We start from the raw sequence: 15,371 nt of genomic DNA, 5'->3' as shown, positions 1-15,371 counted from the left end.
TTTTTTTTTTTTGGCCATGCTGGGGATCCAACTCAGACCTTATACATCCTAAGCAAGTTCTTTACTACTGAGTTACACCTCCAGCTCTCAATTTTTGTCTAATAAGCTCATCAGGGTAGTAAAGATAATAGGTCACTTTCCTTCCTTCCTATATTTGTTGAGTAATTAAAAAGGAAGGAGGGTTGTGGCTTAGTGGTAGAGCACTTGCCTAGCACACATGAGACACTGGGTTCAATCCTCAGCACCACATAAAAATTAAACAAACAAAATAAAGGTATCCTGTCCATTTATAACTACATATATATAGGAAGGAGAGGGCTGGGGTTGTGACTCAGTGGTAGAGCGCTTGCCTAGCATGTGTGAGTCACTAGGTTCAATTCTCAGCACTGCATATAAATAAACAAAATAAAGTTCATTGACAACTAAAAAAATATTTTTTTAAAAAAAGGAAGGAGAAACCAGGTTGTGGATTAACCCAAGTCTGGGCTCTGGGTTCCCTGGATAGTGAGGACAAAGAATAGAGTATAGTTATAGTCTGACAAGGGAGCTGAGATCATTTTGGGGAGCAGAGACTAGTAAGAAGAATACCTTTTGCTGTATACAGGGCATTACAACTTAGAAAACATAAGAAATGGCCAGGACTAGGGTTAAGGTGTATAAGATAATTAGGAGAAAATATATTTTCTCTCACCAGTTCTCCAGACGTTCCAACCCAACCTGGTCCAGCGGGGCTCCAATGCAGGCTTTTTGCTGTTGGGCTTTCCACTCATCCAACTTTGGCAGCAGTAGTTCAATTAGGGTAGTTAATCGGCCTACCACTGCTTTGGAGGTATCTAGCACCTCCTGGCAAAGAGATAATGTGAGTATGCAGCACATCTAACTTAGGATGAGGAGAAAAAAAGCCAAGGCTAAGGGTCTAGGGCTCCCCAAATCCCTTTATTTTCCCAGTTCCTTGCCACCCACTCCCTCTATCCCCTGCCTCCCACCTTTCTCCTTTTGTCCAGGTCATTGAGAGTTTCCTGAAGAAGCTGTAGCTCTTTGTTCTGATGGGGATCCGAAGAGGACGTCTTCCCTAAAGGGCCAGAGCAGAAGTCAGATCAGGAACTCCTTCCTCTCTCTTTCCCAGCCCAGATCTCAGAGTCAGAGAGGGGAAATTTTGGAGGAAAAAGGGGAAACGGAAAAAAAAAAAAAAAAAGGACAGGCACAGGGGGGCCTTTGAGCAAATTCTGAAGGGACCAAAGTCCATCCAATCTGCTAATGGAGTTTTCCATGCATTTCCTCCATTCCTTCCCTGCATTTCCACCTCAACTTTCATAGCACACCCTAGCATTTATAGCTTTGCAAGGCAACAGGACTGCAGTTAGTGGAATTGGCCAAAAGTGACTTGCTCACTGGAACTTTCCAATTCTGTGCTCCATCACCCTTTCCCTCCGAGCAGCCACCAGTCTTTCTCCCATCCCTCTAAGTGCTTTCTACCTTTTTTGTAAATATTAAACCGGAAGTTGAAGATATCCTGCAGTTCTTTCAGTTGGTTGAGGGATTTCACCAGCTTCTACAGAGGAGATGGGACCTCGATGAGGCTGCTTCTGAGGAAGGAATAAGGCTAAGCCCTGCCCACCCCAACTCATGCCACAATGACCAACCTCCATCATAACCCTTAAATCCTGGATGCGAGATTCAATCTCAGGCTGCTGGCTATCCACAGATGCTTCAAGGGCTGGCTTTGCTTGCTCCTGTAATAAAGAGGCTCTGATCAAATTTTAACCCTGATTTTTATCTCTTAAATCCTTTCATCCCTAAAATAATTCCATAGGATGGGTGAGGTGGGGGGATCCTATTCTGAGACAAATCCCAGGAGTCCTTTCCATGGACCCCTTTCTACTCCACGACTTCCAAAATCATCATAAAATTGTTTTCCCCACCTGAGCCCTCTGGGCTTGATTCAGAATTCTTTTTTCTTCCAGAAGTAGATTAAAGATCATCTCAGCCAATTGGGTGGAGCCCTGTGGAAAGTCCTAGAGTAGGAAAAGAGGGAGAATTGTTCATATTCAATCATCTTCAATGACCAGCCACCCTAGATCCTCCCACTAATGTTCCTAGTATTTTTGCCTTCTTCAAAGTCCCCAGCCCTTTCTCTTTTCCACCCCAAACTCTAGCATTTTCCCAACACTATCAGCTATACTTTGCTCATCTCTCTGCTAATGATCCCCAAGGTCCAGACTCTTTCCCCAGATCTGTTCTTCTCCATTTGCATCTTCAGGTTTGTACCCCAAACCTTACTCTACACTTCACTTGGATGCCAGTTCTATCCTTTTTATTCCCAACTCATCCAGGTACCATAATGTCCCTGTAGAATTTTCGCAAGTTGTGCTGTAGCAACAAGCACTCAGGGTCCTGACTGCAGCGGCCAATCTCATAGTTCAGTTGCTCCAAGAAGTGTAAGTAGAGCAGGCTGGCCTTGGAATTATCATTGTCTAGTGCAGCTTCCTTCCTGGGGACCAGGAATGAAAAGGGTTAGAATCTCTGCAAGGTAGCTGCTGTCCTGAGGCCCTCCAATCCCTTCCAGGTTGTTTCCGGGATCCCCAGGGATCAGGAGAAAGGAATCACCTATCTTCTTCATCCACTCCACTCCCCTACTGCAGAAGCCCTCACCAGTTCTGGTCTTCAATCCAGACAGCCAAGTGCTGTCGAATATCCACTGGCAGGAGGCTCTGTGAGTACAGCTCATGCAGCTGGTCCTGAAATGGGCTATCAAGATTCTGCAGCATCTCCCACTGCGCCATTTGGGCTCTAAGTTGAAAGGATGAAGGTTCTCAATTGAATATTTTGCTGGTCTAAATTACCCATAGTCTTGTGATTGTTTATTACTACTTGCTTAAAATGTTAAAATACATAAGTAAATTTAAAAAAAACCACAGAAATATTAAGGCCTACATTGACCCCACTCTGAAATTGACCCCACTCTGAATCTTGTTTCCTTCCTTTCATCTCCAGAAATAATCTCTGGGGGCTGGGATTGTGGCTCAGCGGTAGAGCAATCGCTCACCTCACACGTGCAAGACCTTGAGTTTGATCCTCAGCACCACATACAAAAATAAACAAGTCAAATAAAGGTGTTGTGTCCAACTACAACTAAAAAATAAACATTAAAAAAACATTAAAAAAAAAGAAATGATCTCTATTATAGTTCAGTGAATATTCTTCCAGGGAATATAATTCAATAGTTCCAATATGTGAGGTCTTTTTGTTATAATGGTAATTTTCAAACACACACATAAATACAATGACAGGATCATTCATGTATCCATCACCCAACTTTAACAAATAATAATATTTCTGCTATTTCATCTATCTTCCTAGATTAATTTATTTTAAACATATTTGTTTGTGTCTATATTCATTTAGGCTGGAGTAAATATCAGTGTTGGTCTTAAATATTTATGATCTCTGCTGGCCATGAAGCTTTTTTAGGAACTGAAACCTTCTTAGAGGTAAGGAAAGTACACCCTACAAACTGTTCACCATCTAAGAAGGAGGAGTTCCATGCTAGAAGATGTCTAAATACTGTGCAAAGGGTCATTCAATTCCTAAGATTGTGATTTCTTTTTTTTTTGGAGTGCTGGGGATTGAACCCAGGGCTCATAGATGCTAGGCAAGTGCTCTATCACAGCGATCTACATCTCCAACCCAGACTGTGACATTTTTAGGATCTCTTTCAATCTCTGATTCTCCATGTGGATTATCAGCTCTAAGATCCAGAAATTTCTCACAAAACTGTTTTTTGCAGGAGCTGTGATGTATACCTGTAACCCTAAAAGCTCAGAAGGCTTCTGAAGCAGGAGGATTCCAAGTCAGCTTCAGCAACTTGGCAAGGCCCTAAGCAACTTAGCAAGACCCTGTCTCAAAATAAAAAAATAAAAAAGGGCTGGGAATGTGGCTCAGTGGTTAAGTACCCCTGGCTTCAATCTTTGGTACCAAAACAAAACAAAACAAAAAAACATATATAGTTTAAAAGGATCAAGCACTAAGCTAGGATGTAGCTTAGTGGTAGAGCCCTTACCAAGCATATCTGAGGCCCTAGGTCCTGGGTTCCATCCCCAGCAACAGCAAATAAAAGGAAGATGAAGAAATCCAGCATTATAAAAAGGGTTAAAATTAAAAACAGGAGTTCCTGCCCAATCCTTCGCCTCCTCTGTTCCTATTTTCAGAGGGACAGCTCATGTTAATTCATCCTAGTAGAAAAATTTTTTTCTTTGCTCTGTATAAAGTCATGTGACCTTTTTAGAACACAAATGTGCATGTTTGTTCTGTTCAGTTAGACTCAGGATGCAACAAGAATATGTTTTAATTTCCTTAACAGACATCAGATGGCAGTGGGGAGAAGCATGCCCAGTACAGCCCGCTTGGTGACAGGCAAAAGACAGTTTTGTTTTATTTGATACCACACAGGGCAACTTACACATTTTTACTTAACAAAGAGGATGATACATCATGTCTATCTTTAGACATTGCTTTTTGGTAAGGACAAAAAGTAATGCAGGACAGAGACAAAAGCTTTGATTAAGACATCGAATCCATGTAACAAAACCAGGTTCCGGGCCTCCGAGGCTGCAGGGGAGTTCTGGGAGGGGGAGGTAGAATTGGGGAGCTAGACTGGACAGGAGGGTTAAGATCCAGGACACAGCAGAAAGCTCCTATTTACCACCAGAAGACAGAAGTTGCCTCGTCTAGCCCGTAACCCTGGGACCAGCAGCCCTTCCCAGGCAAGAATTTGCCCCTTCACTCCAATCCCCCACACTCTCTCAGGGGCGGTACCTCGTTAGGGTCCCAGTAACCGGTCCCTCCAGTGGCTGTGATCGAGACTTCCAATCCTCAAACGTAGCTGAGGTACCAAGGCTTCCTGCCCCGCCCACAACTTCGTCCCGCCCTTCGGACTCTAAGCCTAGAGGGCTTGAGTCGCAAATGAACCCATAAGCTCAGCCCTGGCACTACTGCCACTCACCAAGCCCTTCCCCGGGTTGGTGCCATCACATCTCCGCCCTCTGCAATGGGCGGGACAAACTTTGCCCAAGCCACACCTCCAGCTCCAGTGATTGGTGAGGAATCCTGCGAGGGGAGGAGTCCAATTGTTGGACTAGCCCAGCACTGAAACAGCTGACTTTCGAGAACCCGAATCTCCCTCCACCCGGAATCGAAACTGACTTAACCGTGGAAGCTCTCGGGGCTTGAGGGGAAGAGGTGGGACTAGAACTTCGATACTTTAGGATAGAAAGGAGAGGCTTGCGGTAAGGAGAAATAGTTGTTATTATTTATTGAGGGTAGAGAGAGATAAACACTTTAGGTTCTTGGTATCGTTTTTAATTTCCACAACAACGCTTTCAGGTGAAAATCATTATCCCCACTTTAGAAATTTTTAAAACGAACTTCGAGAAAGAGACTACTTATTCAGTGATCAGCAGGCAATAACAAATGGAGCTTGGATTCAAGACTATCTTCTAATTCCAAACCCCAAACTTTTTTTTTTAATATTTATTTTTTAGTTGTAGTTGGACACAATATCTTTTTTTTTTTTAAGAGAGAGAGAGAGAGAGAAATTTTTTAAAAAATATTTATATCTTAGTTTTTTCCACGGACACAACATCTTTGTTTGTATGTGGTGCTGAGGATGGAACCCAGGTCCTACGCATGCCAGGCGAGCGCGCCACCGCTTGAGCCACATCCCCAGCCCAATATCTTTATTTTATTTATTTTTATGTGGTGCTGAGGATCAAACCCAGGGCCTCGCATGTGCTAGGAGAGCATTCTACCCCTAAGCCACAATCCCAGCCCTCAAACTCCAAACTTTTAAGTTCCTTGTATTTGATAGAGTTATCTTCCTCCTGAATAAAAAATCAGGAGATTTGGATCCCTTGCCCCTCCTCAGGGATTTTTAAGCACACGCAGATACAGTATGTCAGAATCTTCAATTTATTCATTCTGTGGTTAACAACTTTTCTATCCTAAAACTTCCAACACCAAGATCTAAGCGCATCTCTTGAATAAATTCCACCCCCAGTGGGGAGCTGGATTTACTACTTTCTCTTTCTTATTTTGGTACTGGGGATTGAATCCAAAGCCTCACCCATACCAGAAAAGCACTTTACCACTGTGCCACATCCCCAGCCCTGGACTTACTACTTCTGACACCAAAGGAGACATGGTAGTTGTTTCTTCCAAGTCACTCACATCTGAGGTGCTCCACAAGCCCTCCTTGCTGGTCTCTGGCTGAGGGATGTTTGTCTCTTTCTCTTCATAATAATACTGGATCAGTTGCTGTACACCAGCCTTTAATGCTGGTTTAAGTGCAGCACTGATCACTAGACCTGTGGGCCCTCCTGACAGTCCTGCCATGGTCATCAGAAGGTCATAACCCAGATCTAGGGCTCCATCTTGACCTCGTTCCTTGGCCTTGTCAGAGCAATTCTGAATGGCATAGTAGAGAGCTGTGCCCAGGTTATAGTAGGTTCCCACTCCTGGCAATAGACGGATGACATTATGCACACCTTGTTCCTGCTCATTCTCACAGTCCTTAGTGGAGAAGGAGCGCCTCACCCTCTTTTGCCCTGGCTGCTCCCTGGCTAACAGTTGCAGAACAGAGGAGAGGGCTTCCACTGACACTCTGCTGTCTGTACTTCTGCCTTTCTGGAGCCCTTGAAGATGGTGAATGAGGCCCTCTGTCGCATTCACACCACCCCAGTGGTAGAGCTGAAGCTGCAGGGCCCAGGCATCAGGTTGGCAGCCAGCTTCCTCCAAGGCGTTCCTTAGAGCCAGGCCTACTAGGAACTTGGATAGAGGGGCCATGTGGGCAAAACCAGGTAGAGACTTTGGATGTAGATTCTGGCAAGACAAGGAGCCTGAGAAGAGTGGAGGGGATCCCAAGGATGAGGAAAGGTGCATGGAGACATTTGTCTGCTTTCTATATGAAATGGCATCCACAGAATGCAGCAGGTGGTAGCAAAGAAGAAGCTCAACTGGTATCATGATGAATCTGAAGCTATACATGTCTGAAGCAGAGTACCCTGGAAAAGGGAGAAATCCAAAACACAATAAACCATTTCTCTAAGGGCTATAGTCTGAAAGGAGCCCAAGACTCACTTAAAGGACACGTGCATCATCTATCACCTACCTCCATACTTCTGTTCCTTTTCAAAAAAATGTTCTCCTGAGATACCAGGGGATTGAACTTAGTGGAGGTCTGCAACTGAGCTGCATCCCCAGTCCTTTTTATTTTGTGATACAATTTTACCAATACTGGCTTAGGAACATGCAATCCTCCTTCCTCAGTCTCAGATAGTTAGAATTACAGTCTTGTGCCACCTTGCCAGGCTAAAGCCTCTATTCTTTTCAATTCAGGGCTTAGGAAATGGGAAATGCAGCCCAGTTGCTCCCACCTGGTTTCTCCCATTTTCAGGTCACAGGGAATTCCTTTGTTTTATTTCCACCCACTTTTAGAGGCCCCAAATTACCACACAATCCAGCTATTGAGAAGTGACACTGCCTTGGAAGGTTTGGTTGCTTCTCAGTCCTGCTCTGCCCAGTTCTCTGTCCCAGGAGGAAAGGAGATATTTGTTTTACCCTGTGATCAGTAAGGGGTGTAATATCTGCAAATATTTGTCCATTTGTACTGGGTGTTCAGACCTTTCCACTTGTCACACATTCAACCTCAATTCCTAAGACCTTGTCCTTTGACATTCCCTATATGTCCTGCCAAATTGCCACTCAGTTCATGATAGAAACCAGGAAGATTCAGAATCAGGAGAGATTAGATGTTCATAAGTCTTTCATTTTATTTCTCTTTTCAGTTTTAAAATAAATCAGCAAGCTCTAGCATCTAGTTGGGGTTTTAGAAAGAATGAGGGAGCCAGGTGGGGTAGTAAGCCACTTTGATCTCAGCTCCTTGGGAAACTGAGGCAGGAGGACTCCAAGTTCAAGGCCAGATTGGGCAACCTAGCAAAACCCTGTCTCAAAATAAAAAGTAAGAAGGTCTGGGGATGTAGCTTAGTGGTAGAGTGCCCCTGGGTTCAGTCAAGAAAGGATGGAAGGAAGGAAGGAAAGGGGAGATGAATTTATTAATAAAGATTAAAATACCTCTTATTCCTTGTATGTATTAAATGCATAATATTTGATGATTGAAAGAAAGCAGAGGGGCAAAATCGGATGAGAAATAAGGGCTGAGAAGTCTGTTGTGGTAGCACACACCTGTAATCGCAGCGACTTGGGAGGCTGAGGCAGAAGGAGCATAAGTTCAAGACCAGTCTCACAACTTAGTAAAATCCTGTCTCAAAAACAACTTTTTTTTTTTTTTTTGGAACTGGGGACTGAACTCAGGAGTATTCAACCACTGACCCACATCCCTAGCCCTATTTTGTATTTTATTTAGAGATAGGGCCTCACTGAATTGCTCAGCACCTAGCCATTGTTGAGGTTGGCTTTGAACTCACAATCCTCCTGCCTCAGCCTTCCAAGCAGCTGCAATTACAGGCATGCGCCACCATGCCCAGCTCAAAAACAACAATTTTTTAAAAAGTGCTGGTCATTGATGTAGCTCAGTGGTAAGGCACTCCTGGGTTCAATACTCAGTACTAAAAAAATAAATAAATAAAAAGATAAATAAATAAATAAGGGCTGAGACCTAGTAAGTGGGGAGGGGCAAGAATAATGCGAGTCATATGTATGTTTGCACAGGGATGAAATAAAGAAAATGCATCTGTCCTAAACAATCTCCAACACGTCTAATGACCTACTGAATCCCATGAACATAGTCGTGGGTAAAACTTCTCCACTATATGGTATAGAATATCTGAAGTAAGCTTACATGATTCCTGAATCACTTTCCTCATACAGCACTTCAGAATAGTTACGGAATATTTGGTACATTATATTATCATTGTTTATGAACATGAAAGTTTCTTTAAAATTTTTTTTTAGTGGTAGATCAACACAATACCTTTATTTATGTTTTTATGTAGTGCTGAGGATGGAACTTGATGCAATCTACCACTGAGCTACACCCCCATCCCTGAAAGATTCTTAATTAATAGGGAATTCTTCAGGGGTTTTTTTTTTTTTTTTGTGTGTGTGTGTGTGTATGTGATGCTGGGGATTAAACTCAGGGTCTTATGCATGCAAGGCAAGCACTCTACTAAATAAGCTATATCCTCAGTCTGATTCTTCAGCTTTTTGTCTAATTATTCAATATGCTCCCAAGACTCACACTTGCAGTTCTAGCAAAAGCTTTGAACTGTGATGCTAACCATATGGGAGAAGGCTTCCCAGCAGATTCAGTCACCATCTGAGCATACTGGTAGACGGACCAACCCAAAATATTTACCATTATCAATACTTTCCTCAGAGTGAGTAGATGAGTGCTGAGTTTATTCCAGCTTCCCTGAGGGACCACTACATCATTAAGATTAACAAATATATTAGTATTAGTTCAACTAGTACTTAGTACTATCTGTCAATCCCTTCCTCCTCTTTATGCTTCTGACTCTCAAGGTTGAGGGTTTCAGTGAGGTCCTTTTCTCCCACCCTAATAAGCTGAAGCTGCAGATAGTGGGTCTCAGTTGGGCAATCAACCTTCTCCGGGCCACCCTTAGAGCTAAATTGGACAGGTACTCAGGCAGAGGGGCTAAGAAGGGGGCTGTGTGCAAGAGATCCTGGCAGGTGCTGGGATCTGGGACAGGAAGCTGGCTGGAGAGCTCTTGTGTTGGGTGCTCAGTCTCTGTGAAAGATGGCTGGAGCTTCAGGGCCTCATTCTGGGTTCTTCTTGGAAAGCCAGCCACTGAGGACAGGAAGACACAGCAAAGGAATAGCATGGCTTAGGTCATAGTGGCTCAGTGGGTCAGCCCTGTTGTAAAGAAGCAGTGCTCAGGTGGGGATGTGGGGAGAGGGCCATGTTGAAGAGATATCAAGACTGGTCAGAGCTGGGAAGTATCTTAGCTCTTACAAACTTCAGTTACCCTGGACATAAGCTTCCTCTTCACTCTTACAAGTTGTGGGAGACCCTCACTGGTTTGAGGAAGAAAAGTGCTAGAGGAAGAAGGTGGTCCAAACATTTCATTTGCTTTGATATCTTCATAATCTGAATCACTGTTGTTTTTAATTCCTTCTCCTCCCTTACTCCAGCCAGAATCATAAGGAAGCCGGAGAGCAGATGACTTCCAAAAGAGTGAAAGATATAGCATTTGCAAATATTTATGCATCTTTTCCTGGCCTAGACTTTGTCCTTCTCATCTTTGCCCCATATTGACAAACTGACCTTTCCCCTTTTGGCTTTGCTGGTCCAGGCCTGTATCTTTGTTTTTCTAAGGTTTTACATTAGACCTATAATTGAGTAGGAAAGGTCCTCTGTATCTTCTGGAGGGTCAGAAAGGTAGGACAGAATAGCTGGTGATCATTTTTTTTTTTTTGTACTAAGGATTGAACCCAGGGGCACTTAATCACTGAGCCACATCCTCAGTCTTTTTCATATTTCATTTTGAGATAGAGTTTTGCTAAATTGCTGAGGACTTTGCTAAATTGCTGAGGCTGACTTTGAACTTGCAATCCTCCTGCTTCAACTTCAACAGGGTCCTATTGGTTTAGGGTCCCCCACTTATGACCTCACTTAACTTTATGATCTGAATTCATGATCTGAATATATAGAGTTATATACAGATACATAGCTTAAAGGCTATATATCCAAATACAGTCATATTGGGTGTTAAAGCTTCAACTTACGAATTTGGGGGTGGGGAGGCAAAATTCAGTTTGAAACACTTAGAGACATTATTATGTATTACCAAGAATACAAAGTAATAATAATTATAGGGGGCTGGGGTTGTGGCTCAGCGGTAGATCGGTGGAGCCACCGCTCCAGATGTGAGGGAAAAGGCACCAACCAACTCTTGGGCTGGGGTTGTGGCTCAGCGGTAGAGAGGTGTTGGGTTTGATCCTCAGCACCACATAAAAATAAATAAATAAAATAAAGGTATCTTGTCCAACTACAACTAAATAGATAGATAGATAGATATTTAAATAATAAACTTTAAAAGGAAAATAAAAATAAATAAAATCAAAGTCCTCAGTCACATTAGTAATATTTAAAGGGTTCAGAAGATATGTGTTCAGAAGATATTGAACAGTGCCGACATAGAATATTTCCATTGCATTCTAAAATTCTGTTGGACAGTAGAGGTCTGATAATCATATAGTCCCTAAGATTGTAACTGATCCTATTATGATATACCCCCAGATTCCTCCTCTTTTCTTCAATCAGAAGATCACTGTCATTCTGGAATTTCCACAAGGACTGTTATGATTTGTCACCTCTGATTTTCATATTTATGCATTATCGTATCTCAGAAGACTTGCAGGACTGTGTGGCTTTCTCCACATCTCTCCCTTTTAGCATCTAGGGCATCTGATTTTTGTTTGGTAAATTTAAACTTGTTGTAGTGCCCAGAGCCTAGCAGAATAAGGTAAGCATATATGTGATTTAAGGAGTCACACAATTTTATCAAATTTTTTTTTTTGTGTCTGTTATTAGGTAAAAAGAATTCCCGCCACCAGTATGGGTAATACAGGCTGTCAAAATCATAGTTGAATGTATTCTATTTTTGTATTATATCTGGAGAAGGGAATTGATGATTCTTTTTGTAGTGCTGTGGGATTATTATTATTTGGGGGGTTACTAGAGATTGAACCTAGAGGCACTTAACTGATGAGACATATCCCCAGTCCTTTTTTATTTTTTATTTTGAAACAGGGTCTTGCTAAGTTGCTTAGGTCCTTGCTAAATTGCTAAGGCCCTTTGATTTGGCAATCCTCCTGTCTCAGCCTCCAAAACCATTGGGATTACAGGCATATGTAATCCTCCCCCTACATTTTTTAAAAAAGAAATAAGTTCTCCCTGAGTTACTCAGACTGGTTTTAAATTCCTGGGCTCACTTGATCCTCTTGTCTCAGCCTCCTAAATAGCTGGGACTATAGGCATGCACCACTGTATCTGGATATTGGTAATAATTGTTAATTATTCAGTTTTTTAAGAATTGCTTGTTTTATAGCTATTAAACTAGCTGGTTCATTGATTATAACACCACACATACAGCTTGTCAAAAATTAATACATGTCCCTTCTGTGCCTAGTCTTTTTGTATAAAGCATAGGACTCTCAGGAACAATAATTAAGTCATGGATTTATGCTTTTGTCCTAGTGGTGACTTGTATTTGGTTGAAGAAAATTGTAAGAGCCTTAGATGAAGCTATCGGGTCCAGAAGTTGGGCTGGTAGTCAACCTGCTCCAGGGTCAGTGGCAAGTCTATCAGGATCCCTGATAGAAGGATTAAGTGACTGAAGCTTTGAAGCTAGATAAGGCCTTTGAGAACAGGATCCAGCATAATCAAGCAGCCTCCCTGCCACCGCTCCAGATGTGAGGGAAAAGGCACCAACCAACTCTTGGGCTGAAATGACAGATAACCAGATCACCACATGAAATGACAACTACAGAGTATAGGAGGAGACAGGAGCAGGTCATGTTTGGTCTTAAATGATGTCTCGCTGGATCAGACTATGCTAGAATGGGAATTATTTTCCTGCTGTGCTCTGAAAAGAATCCAGGGCTCCGTTAAAGGACATCTCACCCTTTGACCCTCAGCTCCTATTCCTTTTTATTTTTTTAAGATGATTTTTATTTTTTTTAATATTTATTTTTTAGTTTTCGGTGGACACAACATCTTTTTTTTTTTTTTAATTTTTATGTGGTGCTGAGGATTGAACCTAGCGCCCCGGGCATGCCAGGTGAGCACGCTACCACTTGAGCCACATCCCCAGCCCTTCAGCTCCTATTTCTTTTTAAGTTGGGTCAAAGAAATGACAATAGGACTTAGTTGTTCTCCTTGGTCTCTGCATTCCAGACACCAAAGATTTCCTCTGTTTCACTTCCACATAATTATGGGGTCCCAAATTACCATATGTTCCAGTTAGAAGTGAGAAAGCTTTTGGAGTTGCTGATACTGCCCAGTTCCCTGTCCCATGAAGAGGGAAGAGAGGTGCTTTCGGTGATGAAAGATCAGTAAGGGACACAATCTCTACAAATATTTGCCCATTTGAACTGACTGCTCAAGCATTCAGCCTCAAAGCACACTCGAATTTCCTACATGACCTTGCCATATTCCATCTCCAGGTCACAAAAGGAATCATAGTGGCCTAGTCAAGAAAGATCCCAAAACTGATTCTGATATGGCAGCAGCTTTTTATTTGTCTTTTCAGTTTAAAAATTTAACATAAGCAAGCCACAGCATTCAGTTCAGGAATTAGAAAGAACAAGACAGATCAATGGAAGAAATTACAATAGTCACAAGTATTTTGACTACTGAAAGAGAAATTGAAAGAAGAAATGAGCTAGTACCTACTGAGAAGTAAAGCTGCTCATGGTCACAAGTGTTTCAGCGCTTGGATCAAAAGAAGACATACATAAGCTGTCCCCAACATTTCGAACTACCTACTGTGCACAATTCTTTTATGCAGGTCTATGAGAGACATTAGAAAAAGTAAATGTGATGACTTGAAGGGCTTCCCTACCCAAAGTGAGCCTGAAAAAAATTCTGGAGCCAGTCTAAAATAACACGTTTCAGAAGGATTGTCATTTGAACAAAAAAGTATATCTCATCTTCTATAGGAAGTGTGACATCCTTAATGTCTGGACTTTTTATCAGCCTTTTGGTTATTTCCTCTAAATACTCCCAAGACTCATCCGTGCACTTCTCGGTAACAGTGATGGCAGCAGACTTGAACTCTCTTACCAACTCAGTGGAAGGGAGTTTCTCAGCAAATTTAATCATCAGTGCTGCTGTCTCATACATCACCCACCCATGGCCAGAGGCACATACCTCAGGCAGGGTAACTGAGCGTTGGACCCTCCTCAGCTCCCCTGACACTCCCCCCAAATCCCTCAGAATGGCCTCATTATTGCCAGTTCTTTCTTCCTGAGTATGCTTTTGGCTCTCATGGATGAGGGTTTCAGTGAGGTCCTTTCCTCCCACCCTAATAAGCTGAAGCTGCAGATAGTGAGCCTCAGCTGGGCAGCCAACGTCCTCTAGGACCACCCTCATAGCTAAATTGGACAGGTGTTCAGGCAGAGGGGCTAAGGACGGGACTGTGTGCAAGAGATCCTGGCAGGTGCTGGGATCTGGGACAGGAAGCTGGCTGGAGAGCTCTTGTGTTGGGTGCTCAGTCTCTGTGAAAGATGGCTGGAGCTTCAGGGCCTCATTCTGGGTTCTTCTTGGAAAGCCAGCCACTGAGGACAGGAAGACACAGCAAAGGAATAGCATGGCTTGGGTCATAGTGGCTCAGTGGATCAGCCCTGTTGGAAAGATGCAGTGCTCAGGTAGGGATGTGGGGAGAGGCCCAGGGGGAAGAGATATCAGGACTTAGATAACAAGCTAAGGAAGTGTCTTAGCCTTACAAATTTCAGTTACCCTAGATATAGCTTCACCTCCCACTTCTATAGGTTATAGGAGACCCTTTACCTGTCCTGGAAAGAAACAGCCAGAGAAATGAGTTGGTCCAAACACGTCCGGCACCTCAGGGTTTCTCTAGTCTGAACAGTTCTTTGTAGACTTTACCCTCTTTTTCCCTAACCAAATAATGGATGCCTTCTGAAAACAGTGAACATTCACAAACATTTACCACCTTTTCCTGGGCCAGACTTTGTCCTTCTCACCTTTGCTCCAGTCCTGACAAACAGGTCTTCTTCCTTTGTGGCTCCTGCTTTTCCAGGCCTATATCAATGTCATCTAAGACCTAAACTTGGACCAGGCAAACTTCCTTTACTCTTCAAAGCAAGTGTGAAGGGAAAAGATAGGGACTTATATGATTTCTGGGTAGAAGATACTGAGTCTTATTCTCTTATTATTTTTTCTTTTTTTGGTATTGGGGATTAAACTCAGTGGTGCTTAACCACTGAGAAACATTTCCAGCCCTTTTTATATTTTATTAAGAGACAAGATCTTGCTGAGTTGCTTAGGACCTCACTAAATTGCTGAGGCTGGCTTTGAATTCACAATCTTCCTGCCTCAGTGTCCCTAGCCACTGGGATTACAGGTATATTGGAATCTTTATTATTTTTTTTCTGATGCTGGGGATTGAAGCGAGGGGTGCTTTACTGCTCAGATATACCCCGGCCCTTGTTTATTTTGTGAGATGGGTCTCACAAGTTGCTTAGGCTGGCCTTGAACTTGTGATCCTCCTGCCTCAGCTTCCCAAGGAACTGGGATCAGAGGGATGTGCCACTGTGTCTGAGTTATGGCTTTATTCACCTGTGTACACCTTGTTTTTGGGTAATCACTGTGG

At 42.8% G+C, this 15,371-nt stretch overlaps 2 protein-coding genes across 5 annotated transcripts in view; both read right to left on the bottom strand.

The window, feature by feature from the left end:
- Stat2 (signal transducer and activator of transcription 2) overlaps positions 1-14,672 on the bottom strand; it is a 26,587-nt gene extending 11,915 nt beyond the window's left edge. The window contains exons 1-8 of one of the 3 annotated variants that reach the window (XM_048807246.1): positions 14,549-14,672; positions 2,653-2,790; positions 2,338-2,491; positions 1,923-2,015; positions 1,644-1,733; positions 1,477-1,552; positions 987-1,072; positions 692-843 (exon numbers count right to left, since the gene is read on the bottom strand). In XM_048807246.1, the coding sequence (XP_048663203.1) occupies positions 692-843; positions 987-1,072; positions 1,477-1,552; positions 1,644-1,733; positions 1,923-2,015; positions 2,338-2,491; positions 2,653-2,783 (782 nt within the window). In that variant the 5' untranslated portion in view covers positions 2,784-2,790; positions 14,549-14,672. Of the gene's footprint in view, positions 1-691; positions 844-986; positions 1,073-1,476; positions 1,553-1,643; positions 1,734-1,922; positions 2,016-2,337; positions 2,492-2,652; positions 2,791-4,815; positions 4,978-14,548 lie in introns of those variants that run through there. The other 2 variants (XM_015483200.2, XM_015483201.2) reach the window with 2 other exon arrangements.
- Apof (apolipoprotein F) lies at positions 5,954-14,686 on the bottom strand. Of its 2 annotated transcripts, XM_015482624.2 has the most exons (3): positions 14,549-14,666; positions 7,506-7,581; positions 5,954-7,058 (listed from the first exon to the last, which is right to left on the bottom strand). In XM_015482624.2, the coding sequence occupies exon 3, from the start codon at positions 7,039-7,041 to the stop codon at positions 6,118-6,120; it is 924 nt and encodes a 307-aa protein (XP_015338110.2). In that variant the 5' UTR covers positions 7,042-7,058; positions 7,506-7,581; positions 14,549-14,666; the 3' UTR covers positions 5,954-6,117. The 2 variants fall into 2 exon arrangements, with proteins under 2 accessions (XP_015338110.2, XP_048663219.1); XM_048807262.1 differs by lacking the exon at positions 7,506-7,581 and having other exon boundaries at positions 14,549-14,686.
- Between the last annotated feature and the right edge of the window lie 685 nt (positions 14,687-15,371).

The sequence above is a fragment of the Marmota marmota genome, unplaced genomic scaffold (genome assembly GCF_001458135.2).
Source record: "Marmota marmota marmota unplaced genomic scaffold, marMar, whole genome shotgun sequence".
Taxonomy (NCBI): Eukaryota; Metazoa; Chordata; class Mammalia; order Rodentia; family Sciuridae; genus Marmota; species Marmota marmota.
The sequence above is the reverse complement of the archived record's forward strand: the minus strand, read 5'-3'. Positions and strand labels throughout refer to the sequence as shown.